Consider the following 17,216-nt stretch of genomic DNA (forward strand, 5'->3'; position numbering starts at 1 on the left):
GTAATAGCAGGGGCAGCTAGCGAAATATATTGATTGAAAATACATTAGTTTTTCACCTCTGAAAGAGAAAAATGTAATTTTCAGGCAGGTTTGTGGTTTTAGCGCCTTCTGCACATTATATTCTCACTATTGTATCGTCTACGCATTTTTCATAGAAGTCAAGGTCTTGTGAAGAATTTATCAATTTGTTATGGTTAATATTTTATTGTAATTGTTTAATGTGTGGGGGGACTTGTTGACAAAAACTGTATTTAGTGAAGTTTCCTTTCAACGCAGCAAGGCAGACCGTGTTGCATACTGTTTACAAAAGGAATTCTTAATATATACATGTTAATTTCATATCCTTTTGAGTAAAAGTCATACTTATTTTTTGGTAAACTTAAAAGATCATTACTTCTAATATCTATTTTTCACAGACAGGGTATTTCCAGAATTATGTTTTTATTATATATTTATTCAATAATACTTAAGGGAAAATGAAAACAATTTCGGAATCTCTATAAGGGTATGGCCATAGCGGAGAGTCGAACCTTTAGTGTCAGATAAAAGCTAGAGACACGAGCAACAGCTATGCCGGTACATCATCCCAGATGTTTGTTTCAATAACCTACGAGATCAACGTGTTTAAATGTTAGTGACGATTTTCTGGAACAACGATGCAACGTAAACTTTTACGTGAAACTGGAATACTTTCACGGAAACGTTCCAACTTTGAAAAAAGCTTACGGAGATAAAGATCTGGGTAATACGCAATGTTACGATGGCTTTCACGATTTACAAGTGGTCGCCAATCAGTCAGTTGAAGATGATACTCGACCAGGAAGGCCGTCGACTTCAACTGATGACTCCCACGTTCAGAAAGGACAAAGATCTGGTGCGTGCAATTCGCCGATTGACTATCAGAGAAATTGCAGAAGAGATTATTAACATCTCAATTGGGTCATGCCATGAAATTTTAACTGAAAAATTGAACATGCATAGAGTTGCAACAAAATTTGTTTCTCATTTTTTGACCGAACAACAAAAAGAAAATCTTGTGAACGTTTGTCGACAACCCTAATGACGATGAAACATTCATTCAAAGAATCATAACGGGAGACAGAGACTGGTTATACGGCTACAACATTGAGTCAAAAATTCTGTTGGCTACAAACCCGTCTTGTAGGCTCTTGCAGCTCGGGAATGATTATGTGTTGAATCAAAGATATTATATTATGTTTAGTGGACTGTATTTTTACTATTTTGATTATAATAATGATTATGATACATTTTTTGTTATGACATATATCAACATTATTTTTTTACTACTCTTCTTGACTACCAAATAAAACCTACTTTGATGCCAAACATGGTGTAACGGTTAAAATACATGACCGCTTGGTGCAACAAATTCAATCGTCACAATGGATTGATAAAGGATCTCCACACCCCAAGAAAGCACCTGAGTCTCGATCCAATCTCAAAGTGATGCTCATTGACCTTTTCGACTTGGAATTGTGCATTTTGAATTCTGACCTTAAGGTGAAACAGTGAAACATGGTTACGTGAAAAAATCCGAAAATAGATTGTGGCGAGACAACGTATGGTTCTTGCACCATGAGAAGGCGCCCACACATCCAGCTTTGTCAATTCGTCAGTTTTGTGACAAAAATCAGATTACTGACTTCCCTCGCCCTCCTGGCTCTCTAGACCTGGCATTGCGATTTTTTCTTATTTCCCAAATTAAAATCAGAGCTGAAAGAACCCCGTTTTCAGACTATTGATGACATCAAAGCAAATTCGTCACAGACTTTAAAGGCCATTTCAAATGAATCTATCCAGGACTGCTTCTCGAAATGGAAATACCGCTGGGAAAAGTGTGTGAATATGGAGTACTTTAAAGCAGCCAAGGACCAATAACTTATAAACTTAATAATAAAGTTTAAAAAAATAAACTTTGGTTATTTTCTGAACAGACCTCGTAGCTGTTATTCGTGTCTCTAGCCTCTATCTAACACTGAAGACTGAACACTCCATTATGACTGTATCCTAAGAGACATATCAGTTTTGAAAAAAGATTGGAAATAATTTATTATAAGTAGATAATTAATATTAATACTCGATATTTCTCTATCCTGTTCAGGTTACTCCAAGTTAGTGATATAGTTTTCGATACATAAATATTGCTAACAATGGCAGTGTTTTGCATAACGACCGTGAGATGGCGCGCGTACTTGAACGAGTCTACTCGTCCTATCCTTTTCACGGGTCTTATTTAATTAGTCATATGGAAATTGTTCTGGATTGCTCTAGGAACAAAGCTTTTAAATTATTTCAAGTTAATATTCAGTACACATTTCAAATCATTTACTTCAATATTAAATCAATGTCATTCAATACTAAAAAAATATTGGATTTATAAAATTTATTGATTTTCCGAAATCACCAAAAATGATTAAAAGTTCTACATAGTTCCCGGTTGTTGGAAAACTTAAACAATATTTATAATTCTGGCTAGAAAAATCGTAGACTTGGATCAGATTCAGAAAGAGAATCGTTTCACACAAAAATTCTGTAGTATTTCCAAGCATACTACTTCCAACAAACATTGCCAAATAGTACTGTCACAAAGAAAAATATATTCTAAAATGGTTTAACTACATCCGCTGTCACCTTTTACGTTACATTTACATATTAAACACTTTTATTTACTTAATTATAAGCGCAATTATTGCTGATTTGAATTAAAATAAAAATGAATAAGCGTGGTAACAATTTTCCGTCGTTTCGTTGATTTTTCTTTTTTTTCTAGGGCTTTGATTACGGTAACGATCAAAAAACAATTTTATTTGAAATGCAGTGCCTAAAAAAATACTATTGCTTTGGAACAATGTACCTAGTATAGATATGTCGTGGTATAATCAACTACTAGATGTATTACCTGAAATTAATTATGTAAAACATATTTTAATATTTGTCTGTTTGTGATAAAATAAATAAGAACCAAAACAATTATTTTTGGTACAAAGGTGTATTTATTTATTTTTTGTTCACAATGTTACAGTACCTAATTATATTAAATGGAGCTATCTACCAATAGGCGTTCACACACGTAATTTTCAAATGACGGCAACTGTAGACGCCAGAAAGTTTAAAAATACTACGCCGTTTCTTAGACTGGGTCAGAAACTCGATGCCGCTCTTATTTTGCACGAATTATATGCATTATCCATTGCGTTGCAGTGGCTTAGGATGTTGTTCTTAGCATTACAAACGAACACTTAAAAAAATGGACTTTAACTTTGTTTAGATTGGGATTAATATTAATCGATTCGAGTCAGGACAGTACTTATGTAGGTTTGTTTCATTAAACGTAAACGTAAAAGAAAATGCAGCGGTAGCACAATCTAAAATAAAGATTTTTACACAATAACCATATTAAAACCGAGATATTAATTCTGACCAACTTCTTATACAATGTGCAGCATTTACGCAATATACAGGGTGTGCAATTTAATACTCCCGCTGCCACTATCTCCGAAATTAATAAATTTATTTTAGTTCCGGAAACTGGGATTGTTAAGTCCCTCTAATAGCTTCAAATTGCAGTTAGAATTGCTATTTCAAATCTTTCTGTATAGATGGCGTGGCGATACTAAAAAATTGTTTGATTCCTGGAACGTGGAAATGCTGTCCATCTGAAAGATCGTTAAATTTTGAGTAATTTTTGAAATATAAAGTTTTTCCCAATATTTACTTGTATTTCGAGACATGTCGACTTCAGTATGAAATGTATGATCTACAGGAAAATCTATTATGTTATTTAAATCATACTATTGTTATAATTGTTATTCACACCACATACTAAATAACAAACAATAAATTAAAAAAAAACAAATGAATTACTACAGAAAAAAAAATTGTACAATAGTAAAGCTTATAACTAGTATAGTTAAATTGAAAGACATTGCTGATAAAACTGTAATTATTGGAAAACTAATATGTGTCATCTGGCGTACATGTTTTATTTTAAACAAAAGACATGAATCACCTATGACTGAATTTTTTAATAATATTTGATAAAATACGGTTTGTTTCTGCCCCTTATAAGATTTACCACTGTACAATTTTTTTTTCTGTAGTTGATAATTTGTTTTTTTATAATTTACTGTTTGTTAGTTAGTATGTAGTGTGAATAAAGCCATTATAACAATATTTTAAAAGAATATTTTATGTCAGTGTGATTTAAATAAAATAATAGATTTTTCTGTTACATCATACATTGCAAATTGAAGTCGACATGTCTCAAAAACAAGTAAATACATATTGGGAAAAACTTTATATTACAAAAATTACTCAAAATTTTCACGTTCCAGGAATAAAAAATTTATTAGTATCGCCACGCCATCTATACAGAAAGATTTAAACTAATAATTCTAACCGGTACTAAAATAAATTTCTTCATTTCGGAGATATTGGCAGCGGGAGTGTTAAATGGCACACCCTGTATGTGAGTCCAGCGAGTCTTTTTTTTTAAGTAGAAATATTTACGCAGGAATTATCTTTTTTATTCACATTTACATTTTGTGTCGTACCTTTTAAGTGTATTTAATCGGTTTTTAGCGAATTATGGTGTACTAAATTAAAAAATAAAATTATGAAAATATTTATTATTTGTTTCTTCCTATTTTAAATAATAATTCAATAAAAAGTTACTACCTACTACTACTACTACTACTAATCAATCTACTATGCGTAAATTTCATATTGAAGTCAACAGTTCACAACATTTTATTGGAAAAATATGTATATTTATTTTGAATTTGACTTTAGAAAAAAAAACAATTTGCGTGTTCAGTATGTTCCTTGGTCAAAATTAACTCAAAAAGTTTTAATGAACTAGGAGTCAATTTTAATTACTTACGAAGATACAGCAGCTTGAAGCATGACCTGGCAATAATTTATACGTCAGTTGAGGTATCGGTACTAAATTTGGTATATTTTTTTTATATTGATGACTGATATCGTTGACTGAAATATTGTATTATTTCAATCAACGCTACTATGTTCACAATAAAAATAGATTAAACAGAACAATTTTTTGTCTGCTGTACAAGTGAAAACTACATTAGATTTGCCCATAAGTTTTCAATATAAACATATAGAGATTATAATAAAATGCTTGGTCGGTCAGATTTAATGCCAGTTTCATCAGCACAAATTAAAAAATTTATAAAAATGTGTCCAAAAAAATTTTCTTTTTTTTAACAGAATGTTCAAAATTAACGAAAATATTGGACCAATATATTGGTATTATTATTAAAAATTTTTCATCTATTAAATCATTGAAGTTCATATTTTGAAAATATTTTTGAGCAAAAGTGGCATTTTATTTTAAATTATTTCTGCCACATTGATATTTTCTTTAACTAAACTAAAGTTAAACCATGGATACCTTTTATACAACACCTTTCAGGACTTGAACCGTAGCTTCTAACCAATGGTTTCAAATTATTCTTATGACGGATATTACAGTCATGGTTACCGATGTGTGTCGAGTAATTGGACAGATTATTCTTAATTGTTATAAACAGTAGAATATGAACACAAGGTGTTGTTAAAACGTTCAAATCAACAAATTTCGTTCTACAGCAGCCTCTATAGTTTAGACCTGCAATAACTCCTCTAAATTGCAGTTAAAGCTGCATGCGAAATTTTAACGAAAAAATCTATTCAACTGCTTTCTTGTAATTAAAATAAAACGCATTTTTTATTTTAACTTAATTTTTTTTTGCTAATTTGTAACCCAAAATCTGCCATTTAAGTTTGGCCTAGAAATTTATTACATCCTGTCCGTGTACATTTTTTTTGTAATTAATAAAACCAGTTTATTATCAAAGTTGTTACATTTTTTTGTTTGATTTGACTTAAACTTCTACATTAGATTAACATGTTTGTGATTTATTTTAAAAATTGAACGCTATGCTGGAACAACGTTGTAAACGCCAAATGTTGTTTTTTTGGGAAATCGAAAAAAACGAAATATGAGCGATTGCTTTATCAAAATAAAGTTAATATATGCCTGATGTAACTACCCAAATGAACTTACCATATGATATAGGCATTGTAGACTTAACCGCATACAGAATTGTGATTTACGAGCATATTTTTTCTCATTTCAATCAAACGTTGTATATCCATGTCGGTTATAACGTTGTTTTATGGAACTAGGGCGATTACAACGTTGTTTTAGGATTAAAAATAAAGTACATGTGAAAATACAAAACGTATTTTTATTAAACAAATGAACGAAAAATGAAGTGCATTACATGTAGTTTTAGGCATGGCTCATATTTTGATAGAAAGTAATATATTTTAGTGGAATATAATCACACATATCTAACAAGTTGTCATATTTTTCTTTTTTGATCGGAAGAGGACCTGTATACGCTTCCCTTAGTCGTCCAGGCTCACTTTAATCGTCGTCTTCTTTGGTGATCTTAGCGAATAAGATGTCCATGGTTGTATTGTGTTGTGGGATTTCCTCATCTGGGCGTTTTAAAGCATTTTTGGGGACATTCCTAGACGAAACATAAGGATCCCCACTGTCTCTACAACGTTTCCTGACATTCTGCTTCCATTTCTCAATATGCATCTTTCGTTTTTGCCTCTATTCAGTTGTTTCTTAACAGAGTCTGTCAAAGAAATATCCATTTTTACTTACAACACCAAACTACGCACCAAACACGTGTAAACAAGTTAAACGTGCGCGACAGTAAACTGGAATGGTGGCGTATACAACGTTGTTACACGAAGAAGCCGTCTTGACTAATCTGGAAAATCAGCAGAAAAGTGTGCTATACCCCCCTATATCGCGTCAGTAGGTTCCTTAAGGCACATACAACGTTATTCCACGGAAATACCGTTTTTACACATATTGGCGGTTACAACGTTGTTTCAGCATATCGTTCAATTATGCAGGCATTAATAAAAGTGTATAGGCACCTACCTATTAATATTCTCATTTGATTTCCTCACAATTATTTTTTTTTGCAGATATCAACTAAGTTGAAACATGAACTCCGCCTTAAAACCAGTATTGACATCGTCATCGCAAAACACAGCAGTGACCAGTTCGTTGAGTAAACCCATGCATCCCCAAGGTGTCCCCACTTCATATGGCCAACCAACAGGTCATATGAACCAAAATCCCTACCCCAATATGAATGTTGCCCATAATCACCCCAATGCACAGCCAAACCATTATTCCCTAAACGTACCTAATGCCTCCACCCACTACATAGGCGGTAGTATGGCAACAATTCCACCTAGTAACCATCCTGTCGCAAATATGAGCCAGCCTTCAGGTGGACAAATGTACAATGCTCCCAAAAACGTTTCGTATCCCAGCGGGTATCAGCCAAACCTCGGACACCCTCCAAATGTAAGTGGAGTGTTGCATTTTTACTTATTTTTATTACCGATTAATTATAGTTGTTCTTATTCTATCGTTTACCTTTTTTAGGATATGTATAATTAGCGTAACTAATGTAATAACAAGAATAGTAAATTGATTCTAAAAATTTCCCTTAATTTCTCTTACATACTTTTTTCCCACCAACTATCTTGGTATGCTAAAAATGTAAATGACGCATCAAAACTTAAATGATGTTGCAAATATAAAATCACTTTAGACAGTATTAATTTTACCCATGATAAATTACACAACTTATTTTTACATATATTTTATGTAATACTTCATTATAAACATAATAAAATCAATTAAATCGTCTACACATTTATTCAGTCGAGAGTAAATCAATATATCTAAATAATATATGTTTTTGTATTAATTTTAAATAGTTTCAAATAATTTTTATTATTAAAAACAAATCCAATGAATAGTCATAAAAAAATGTAAAAATATAAATCAAGTGTACACAAGTTGATGAAAATTCAACATTTAAAATTTGCATGAATTTGTTTTCCTGCTGTAGTTTATCATACTTTGAGTGTATTTTTATTTTTATAGTGTTTTAATGCTACTGCGAAAAGTAGACTACATTTTTGTTAACGTATTATATTATAAAAATTTTTAAAAAATGTGAAACTTGTAATAACAAGGATAATATAAATTACATGATTAGTGTAGTGGGATGACATACCCCACATGATTTTGATAACATATAATTTACAGTTACAAAACATTATTCAATTATTATCATTATTCAGGCAAAATTTACAAGGTGGTAAAGATATATTTTTAGCAATATCTTAGTCATATATAACTTAGACTCCGGGCATCTAGACAGTATTGTTCAAACTATATCTACACCTTGCATAAGGTGTAGTTTTAGAGAAGACTGTCACTACATTTTTTTTATACTTTAACGCATTTTAACACATTTTTGATATCTATACTCCTCGGTCGAAATTGTAGAGAGTGACTCATACATAATATAAAAACACTATTACCATAATGCGTATAAAATATAAAATGATTTTTATACGGTTCAATATTATTTATCTTTGTGCCGCTCGCTACGCACATCGATATAATCTATAATCGTCTATAAACTGAGTTACACTGAACGTCGATCTATATTCTATCTCTGTCTTTTGCACTTGGTAGGGAATATGGAAATGCTTTTTTAGTGGGTGTAAACGGACTTGATTTACCCGTCCTGAGAAACGTCATAGCATAAGCGTAGACGAGGGGTCTAATTCCATGGCTATAATAAATTTATAAATTTATAAAAAACACAATTGGGACGTTTTAAAATGCTGTAATAATTAAAATGGATCAAAGTGCCGGTTATAGCAAACCGTAAAAAATATTAGATGTTATGTTTTATCTTTTTTCAATATTTTCTATATCTTGTTGCCTTTTACGCAGACACGCCAATGGATTTTAATTCCTGGCACGCTTCATCCCCCTTACTAGTCCAAAAGCTAGCGATGAGTCACTCTCTATAATTTCGACCGCGCAGTATAGACTATTAGATAAACAGATATATTCATGTTTAATCTTTGGAAAAGTGTTTATTAGAAGAAAGATCCAGAAAATATTGGGAGACAATTTATTTGTAACTTCATTTGGTGAAAATTTGATAATAATAGTAATAATGCTTTATTAATGGGAATCCAGCACATAATTACAGTCACAAAATAGTATCATAAGACAGTTTACTACGTATAGGTGTCTTGAATACAGAGTGTTCTGGAAAGGTCATCCCAAGATCCCTGGGATCAAAATACGAAGATTTAGACCAACTTAGCTAAATTACTTTTTATGTATTTAATATTTTCTTTTTTGTATCATCTGGTCTTGAACTCACTAATATAACTCACTGAATGTGGTACCACGAAACATTATCTAATATCAATTTGAGAAATTTATTTGTTTATATTTAGCCATTGGCTAGCCATTGTTATGGCAAATGTTTAATACAATATTGTTTCCTAAAAAATTATTGCCATTCTTAAAAATTTAATATAAGCTTTCAGTTAAAACAAAAAAATATTGGACCATAACTACTTCCATAAAATTACTTATAATTTAATTTAAAATAAAATATAATTATCTTCATAGGAGTCAGTGAATGTTTATCTGAGAGATTTAAATGGGTCACTCAATGATCTATATTAGATAAATATAATATTCTTTCTTCTCTTCTCTTTTCATATAATATACAGTATGTTTCAATTTTTTTCAACATACTTCCTCCAGCAGATGCAATTTTTGTAGTTGTAACAGTAGTTATATAGTATATATAGTATATATAGTATAGTTTATTATAGTATTTTGGGAATAATAAAATATCATTTTAATATCACAATGTTATTTTCAATACTTCTATGTTTATTCATTTTATTATTATATTGTAATATTAGTGTTATAGTATATGGTGTGTAAATAATTATAGTGATTGTCTATATTTTCATTACATTTCCAAAGTGTTACTTCATTGCACCTAAAACACAGCTTTTTTTAATATCTGATATTTTTTAACTAAAAATTACATGTGGTAAAATAGATCTCATCGACGATGTACTTCTTACAGAAAAGAATAAACATGTTTATATTGATTCGTGTATTCTAAAATCCAAGAATTGTTGGCTATGAGGATGATGAAATAAAAGAAAGAAAATTAATGGAATCGTTTTAGAGGGAAGTAATTTTGGATTTTTGGTCAGTAAATTTAGTATTTTTAACTATGGAAACAATTTATACTTGTTGCTTGTTCAAATATAAAAAAAATCGCGAATATCATGTATTTTCAGCACATTAAATGCCAAAGAAATATCTGTTTTAATCGAAATACCTAGATGTCAAAGCTTCGTAAGAGATACATAAGAATTCTTTAGGAAACAGTTTTATATTAGAAGCTCGATTAAAAGATATAAATTACCTTAACATTTTTAATTCAACTAAAAAATCATTTTAGCTGGACACTTCTTATTTGGAGCATGTCCTTGTCTATTTTTTGATATGTAAGAAAATATACAAGGTGCTATTTTTTATTATCCCCACCTTTTTGCATTTGTGCCAATTTTTATTTTTTCTTTATGGATGGGTTATTTTGCCACTTTTGATCAGTAAAAATAACCCTATTTTTATAAAATTAGTTGTTAAACCAAAAATTGTAAAACTGAAAAATGCAGACAAATAAAAAATACAAAATACACATCACATAGATCACACGCTTCAATAAATCGTGACGTTTCAAAAATCAATATGTTTTTGTCTCCTGAAGAAGTATTTTTGTATTTTTTATTTGTCTGCTTTTTCTGTGTGAGATTTTTGGTTAGGCAAAACTATTTTCATAAAAATAACTCTTGACCGATGCTTTTTGCTTAAGGGTTTATTTCATTAATTTTTTAGTAAATAAAGAAAAAATTCTAGATTCTGTTTCGGTGTATCACAATCAGTAGGCAATATCTCGGTAGACGTTGACTTTTGTATACATATATGTAAGACGTTCTATATCGTATCATTTTAATCCCAGGGATGTGTAATCGCACAATGTCACAACTTTTCTGAAACACTGTAAATATAGTTGTGTAAGGTAATGAATTTAGGAAAATGTTTAAAATTAATTTGACTTAGCTTAATATGTATTTTTATAGTAGGTATGTAAACTAAAAATTTAAAGGTAAATAAATTAATAATGTATTTAAAAAGCAATTAATTTGGAAAGCAAATTTGTTAGAATCGGATAGAAAAAGAGGATAATTCTTGTAGATAGACATATTGTCAACACAGAAACACATATTTTATATGTAATTTAATATCCATTCATATGAAAATATGGGTAGTCAACATACAGGTATACATATTTGCTAAAACTTTCGATTTTTGATCGAAGGAGCACATCTTTTCACATAAATTTCTTCTTACAGGCTACCCCCCCTAGGAAGGAGGGCAGCCCCCCAAAAATCTTAATGAGAAAGGGGTGTTAAGTGACACTTCATTTGAAAGGTGTTCTAATTATCTATTATATAATTCTATATTCTCATAGTACATAACTGTGTTTTATTTTTTTAATTTGACCGATTAGTTTCGGAGATACAGGTTGTTAATAAAAAACCTACTTTTTACAAATGTATTTGCAAATTACTACATTACTACTATTAAGTGTTCAAATTGATGACCTTCAGCCTCCATACAGTAATATAAGTATTGTAATAAGCGTTCACGTACATTTTGTAACATTTGTAGAGTAACCTGGTAAGAAAAAAGAGTCACCAAAAATTCCAGCCCATACATTTTTTGTTGTGTATGACTCATAAAATATCCTTCGGTTAGAATCGGACCAATAACGACAATTGTGATAATTGGCGATGCCATTAACAGAAAAAAATACACTCGTCCAAGAAGCATAAAATCAAGATTGTTAATAGCTCATTAACTCATTATTTTAATAAAAAAATTGTAGTCATCGATCAAAGTCATCTTCATGAAGTTTCTGTGCAAGGTGAATTTGTATGGTTCAGATCCAGTCTCCTCAAATTTGACCACTAACTTTTAAAAACGGATCAACAGTTTATTGCAGCTGATGGAGAAAAAATGTTTGCAAATAAATTTGTAAAAGTAGGTGTTTTTAATTAACAACCTGCATCTTCGAAACTAATCGAGTCAAATCAAAAAATAAAACACAGTTGTGTAGAGAATTAGAAAACCTTTCAAACAATATATCACTTAACTCTCTTTCCCTATTAAGATTTTTGGGGGGTTGCCCCTGCTCCCTAAGGGGTACAGTCTCTAACAAGAAATTAATGTGAAAAGATCTTACTCATGTTAGTGTCTTTGGAATGTTTTTTTTTTTTTTAATAAAAACTGACAGGTAATAAACACGGATATGAAGTTTATATGATTATCGATAAAAATTATATTCTATTTATATCGAATTGATTGATTGACAGTTGTTGTCCGAGAAAAAATATCAGCACTGACCTTCTTGGTGGCAAAATATCATTATAGCTATTAGCACTTACCAGAGAATATTAAACAGTCAACAAAAACAATTGATGTGATTAGGAGGCAAGTTGTTTGTAAACAGTTTTTGTGCGTACCTACTGTGTCACCATGCAAAATTTACAATAATTGTGATTAATCTTATTTGCATTATAAAAATGTACATCTATTTATTAACTTTATAATATATCTTTATACATGTTTGTAGTACTTATATCAAAAATTAACTTTCAAGTTACTTGTTCGTAGAAAAAATAAACACCATTACTTGTTTGACAATTTTTTTGTTCCTTAGCAAAACACATTACCTCCAGTAAGCCAGACTCTACCCGCCACCCCACAAACTCAACAGAACTCTTCATCGCAGAACTCATCGAATTCCTCAAACTCTTCTACCCCCACATCAGAGGTCTCAGCGGACAAGCCGCAATCTAACGGAACTCCAGAAGTCAGATCCCCACCCAAAACGGAAAATCAGGGTAACTGTGTTTCACCTTCAAAAGATAAACCTCCAACTGTCCCATCTCAAGTGCCACAGGTAAGTTGATTTTTTATTAGTAAATTGTAAGTAAATAGTAAGTATAGTACATTGATTAGAATATCTTTACTTAGAAAACAATTTTACATTGTCATTAAAAGCCTTATAATAATAATAATAATATAGTATAGGTATTCTGTTAAATTATTATTTTCATATCCAATTTTTATAAATCTGTCAATGGAATTAGAGATGATTTGGAATATTTTAATTCTTACAATTGTATAAAACATAATTTCCTTATATTTTCAAATTCTACTTCATTTATACTTATACTGCAAAATAAGTAAACTGTAACTTTTTAAGTGTTACCCCAAGATAATAATAATAAGTTTGAACAGAACCTTTTTTGATAAAGTTTTTTTAATGATCTTTATGAAAAAACTAATAAATTAGTTTTCTGGGCTATTTATATCTTCTGTATTTAATTCGGGTAATAAATATCTTGTTACTGTTCCATAATAAGTAGTATCATTAGTGTTATTCCAATCCAAGTATTTGAGAATTTCATTTGTATTTTTTTAGCTTATCTACTGTCCAATTCTCTTGTAGCTCATCAATATGGATTTATATCCAAATAGTCCAATTTCAAATAGATCCTTTATGTACAAATTTTTCCAAGGCCTGTCGAAGAATAAATCATAGTATTACAATCATATGTCATCTTTTGGGTTGGATCAAAAGTTATCAGATGGTTATAGTCCGGTCAAATTAGTCATAAAAATAGTAGTCAAATAACGAAAATTCCGACAGAGTTAAATTTTGGTGGAGACCTTGAGTACACCATTAGAAATAAAGTGCCAAAAGTCCCCATCGATCCCATGTGTGCTAAAAAAGTTATTTGGGGTCAAAAGTCAAAATTTGAGGTTTTTTGGATTTTTTTCGAAAACGATAAGTTTTATCAAAAAAGTAGCCCTGACAAAAATTATAGATCTTAAAATTATCTACAAAAAAGGTCCTTACACTTTTTTTTCTAAGAATCACCATTCCTGAGATATCGCGATTCTAAAAGTTGAAGTAAAAATGCCTATTTGTGTGTCTTATATGTATAAACTATACTATTCTGAGAATATACACTCAAAAGAAACTCAGCCCCTTAGTCAATCTCCTCTACCCGCATGGCCTTGAATAACATCTGGCTACTCTATTGTAAAAACTTTTGTAAAAAATACACGAAACAAGAAACAAGTACAACTATCTTGTCTTCCTCCAACATTGGCTTCTGTTAATCAACACTTGTATCGAATATCAATATACTATCAAGTTCAGACATGGCTAGGCAATCAACTGAACCCAGAAGACTGGGGTTGGAAATTAACAGATATTACTTTGGAACCGATTCAAACTTTACTCCCACTTTCTCCGGAAAAACTCCTAAACACTATTTTTTGCCATTGCAAAAAAGGTTGTAGTGCTAAATGTGGATGTAGAAGAGTAGGGTTACCGTGTTCTCCAGCGTGTACTAATTGCCAAAGCCAGTCTTGCTCAAATGTCCAATTGAATACCACAAACGAAGATTCATGTGATTTCGATGAAGAGACAGATGATTCATCTTCATTTGAACAATTTATGAACATCCAGCAAGAAGAAGAGGAAGAAGAAGAAGAAATCGAAGAAGACATGACTGTTGAAGTCGACTTTGAAGAGTATGAATCAGATTAAAATATCAAAAGAAATCAGAACTACAGTTAAAGTCAATAACCAATATCAATATCAATAATCATCGTGCAGTTAAAAGAAATTTCCATCATAACAGTTCGTGGAGTAGGGCTACCGAGAAAACCACGTTAAAAAAACGCGCCAAAGTACACTACCTCACATGTGGTGTGGAAATGTGTACATATCATGTAGAACGTGATTCCTTCAACTATTAGAATCGCGATGTCAGGAATGGTGATTGTTAGAAAAAAAGTATAAGGACCATTTTTGTAGATAATTTTGAAGATCTATAATTTTTAACTGGGTTACTTGTTTGATAAAACTTACCGTTTTCGAAAAAAATCCGAAAAAACCTCAAATTTTGACCTTTGACCCCAAATAACTTTTTTTAGCGCACATGGGATCGATGGGGACTTTTGACACATTATTTCTAATGGTGTACCCAAGGTCTCCACCAAAATTTTGCTCTGTCGGAATTTTCGTTATTTGAAATGTCTATTTTGACCGGACTATTAGATTTGGCAATTTCATTTCCATTGTTGTTGTTGACTTCAAATTATTCCTGATTATAATTGATATTTCTGATTTTGGTAAAATTCAACTTCACATGGGCAGACAATATTGAACATATATTACAGATTTAAGAGTTAACTTTAACTCTTTTCTGACTGTCTACTTTATTTTTCTTTCATATCCTTAATATCTTGACCATGCTTCGTCTCTTTGCTGTCCTTATGACAGCCATAATCTGAGACTATCACAAGTAAAGCATTCGAAAGTAATTTTCAGTAAAACAATGTGAATAATTTGTTGGATTAATTTAATTTTTTATTTCCTGTATGTTTATGTTTTATTATGTCCTGTCTCCACTATCTGTTTTTCAAAATTGAATTTCATATTCCCCGAGGGTTATCAGAGAAAATAGCTCATTTCATGTCTGTACACAAAACAAATTATACATGTAATTCTTTTATTGCTTGATATTTATCAGTTACAACAATTTTTTTCAATCGCTTAGATTTTAGATTTTTTTATTTTGTGTTCTATTTTTGTTAGTCAATTGTTCTTTCTCTGTACTACTTTCATCAACTTTTAATGGCGGTAAAAAAAAATGGGTTCTGGCTCATAAATTATTTTATGAGGGTCTGTTTATCAAATAGGGTTTTTTGGCAATTCAGATTACATCTAACATGGTTAGCGTTTCCTTAGAGTTAATCATTTGATAAGTGTCATAAAAATTATTTTGGTTTGGGTATCTTTAACCTCAATAATCACAAGTTCCTATTTAAACTAAATAATTATTGTGTAATTTACAGCCACGCTTATTTAAATAACATAAATATATTAAATATATATATATATATCCCCTGTAAAAAGCAAAAGTTTCACAATTACGATTTGCAGGTTTCTAAATGTCTTACGACTGGTTTATAAAATAATATTTGACTATAATTTAACTAAATCAAATTTTATTGCTGTACAAAATTTAGTGCTGAAGAAAATGTATTGATTTCAGGTTTCACAAGCAACGGACAAGCTGGTAGAGAGGCCCAAATCGACGCTTTCTTCACAAGAGCAAAAACCACCTCCGGAACCAGCCAAAGCACTAGAAGAAGTGAAGATAAGTTCAATGATTCCAGCAACCTTCAGCACAGAATCTAATGTGTCTTCGACAGTGGCCTCAAGTACTTCTAACACGCAATCTGAAGTTACGCTGAGTCCGGCGAAACCCGCAGACAGCATAGACAGTTCAAAAACATTCTCAGAAAAGGAGAACAAACTGATCCCCCCGCCCAATACCACTTTGGAAGTTAAAAGTATATCAACTGAAGAAACAACCTCAGTACCTCAAGAAACTTCTGAAAGTAGTACCGTGCCGGAAGCTGACAAAGACAGTAAATCTAACGAACATAGTGAAAGAGAAAAAAGTTCAGATAAAAGTGCTAGTGGTGGTCCTGTTGAAACTGTGCAAATTAGCCCCAACAGTGCATCTAACAAAGCAAAGGAACAGGTATTGTTTCACATCTTATCCACTTGCGTTTTCTTTGACTTTTACTATTACATGTTCTTGTTTATAATTCCTGAGAAAGAGTATTTTCATTTATATTATAGTGAGGTAAATATATATTTCACTATTAAAGTCGATCTAAAAATAGTTGAGAGTTGAACGACCTTTGTGAAGGTGCTTCCTTAGGCAAAGACAGGTATTTTATTTTTTAGAAACGAAATCTTTTAAATAATTAATAAAACTCTTTGCTTTAATAATTTTGAAGCATTAATTCACATCTAACATCGCAGAAACATTTATTCTATATAAATTAAAAGTTAATACATTAATAAAACAATTGAAGCAGCCATTAAGTAAAAGCGCAAACATATGACCTAAATTAACATTAATGTACTCATAATATGTCAAATGTAGTCTATCTCAACACATACACAGTCCGGCTATTAAGTTTCAAGAGCGATCTTATTGTGGCGAAGTGTGTGGCGCTATCTATGTGCGGTCACCGGAACTACGTAGTGAGAAGCCTTCCGAGTGACTGAAAATTTCATCTGTAT

The 17,216-nt window shown here is 31.0% G+C and overlaps 1 protein-coding gene across 1 annotated transcript in view; it reads left to right on the top strand.

Annotated features, from left to right (window-relative positions):
* The window catches only part of LOC108906668 (muscle M-line assembly protein unc-89), a 63,013-nt gene that overhangs the window by 33,687 nt on the left and 12,110 nt on the right, over positions 1 to 17,216 (top strand). Inside the window, exons 2-4 of the mRNA XM_018709985.1 lie at positions 7,036 to 7,423; positions 12,753 to 12,995; positions 16,171 to 16,665. Coding sequence (XP_018565501.1) covers positions 7,055 to 7,423; positions 12,753 to 12,995; positions 16,171 to 16,665 — 1,107 coding nt within the window. The 5' untranslated portion in view covers positions 7,036 to 7,054. The remainder of the gene's footprint in view (positions 1 to 7,035; positions 7,424 to 12,752; positions 12,996 to 16,170; positions 16,666 to 17,216) is intronic.

Source organism: Anoplophora glabripennis, unplaced genomic scaffold (assembly GCF_000390285.2).
Source record: "Anoplophora glabripennis isolate ALB-LARVAE unplaced genomic scaffold, Agla_2.0 scaffold185, whole genome shotgun sequence".
NCBI lineage: Eukaryota > Metazoa > Arthropoda > Insecta > Coleoptera > Cerambycidae > Anoplophora > Anoplophora glabripennis.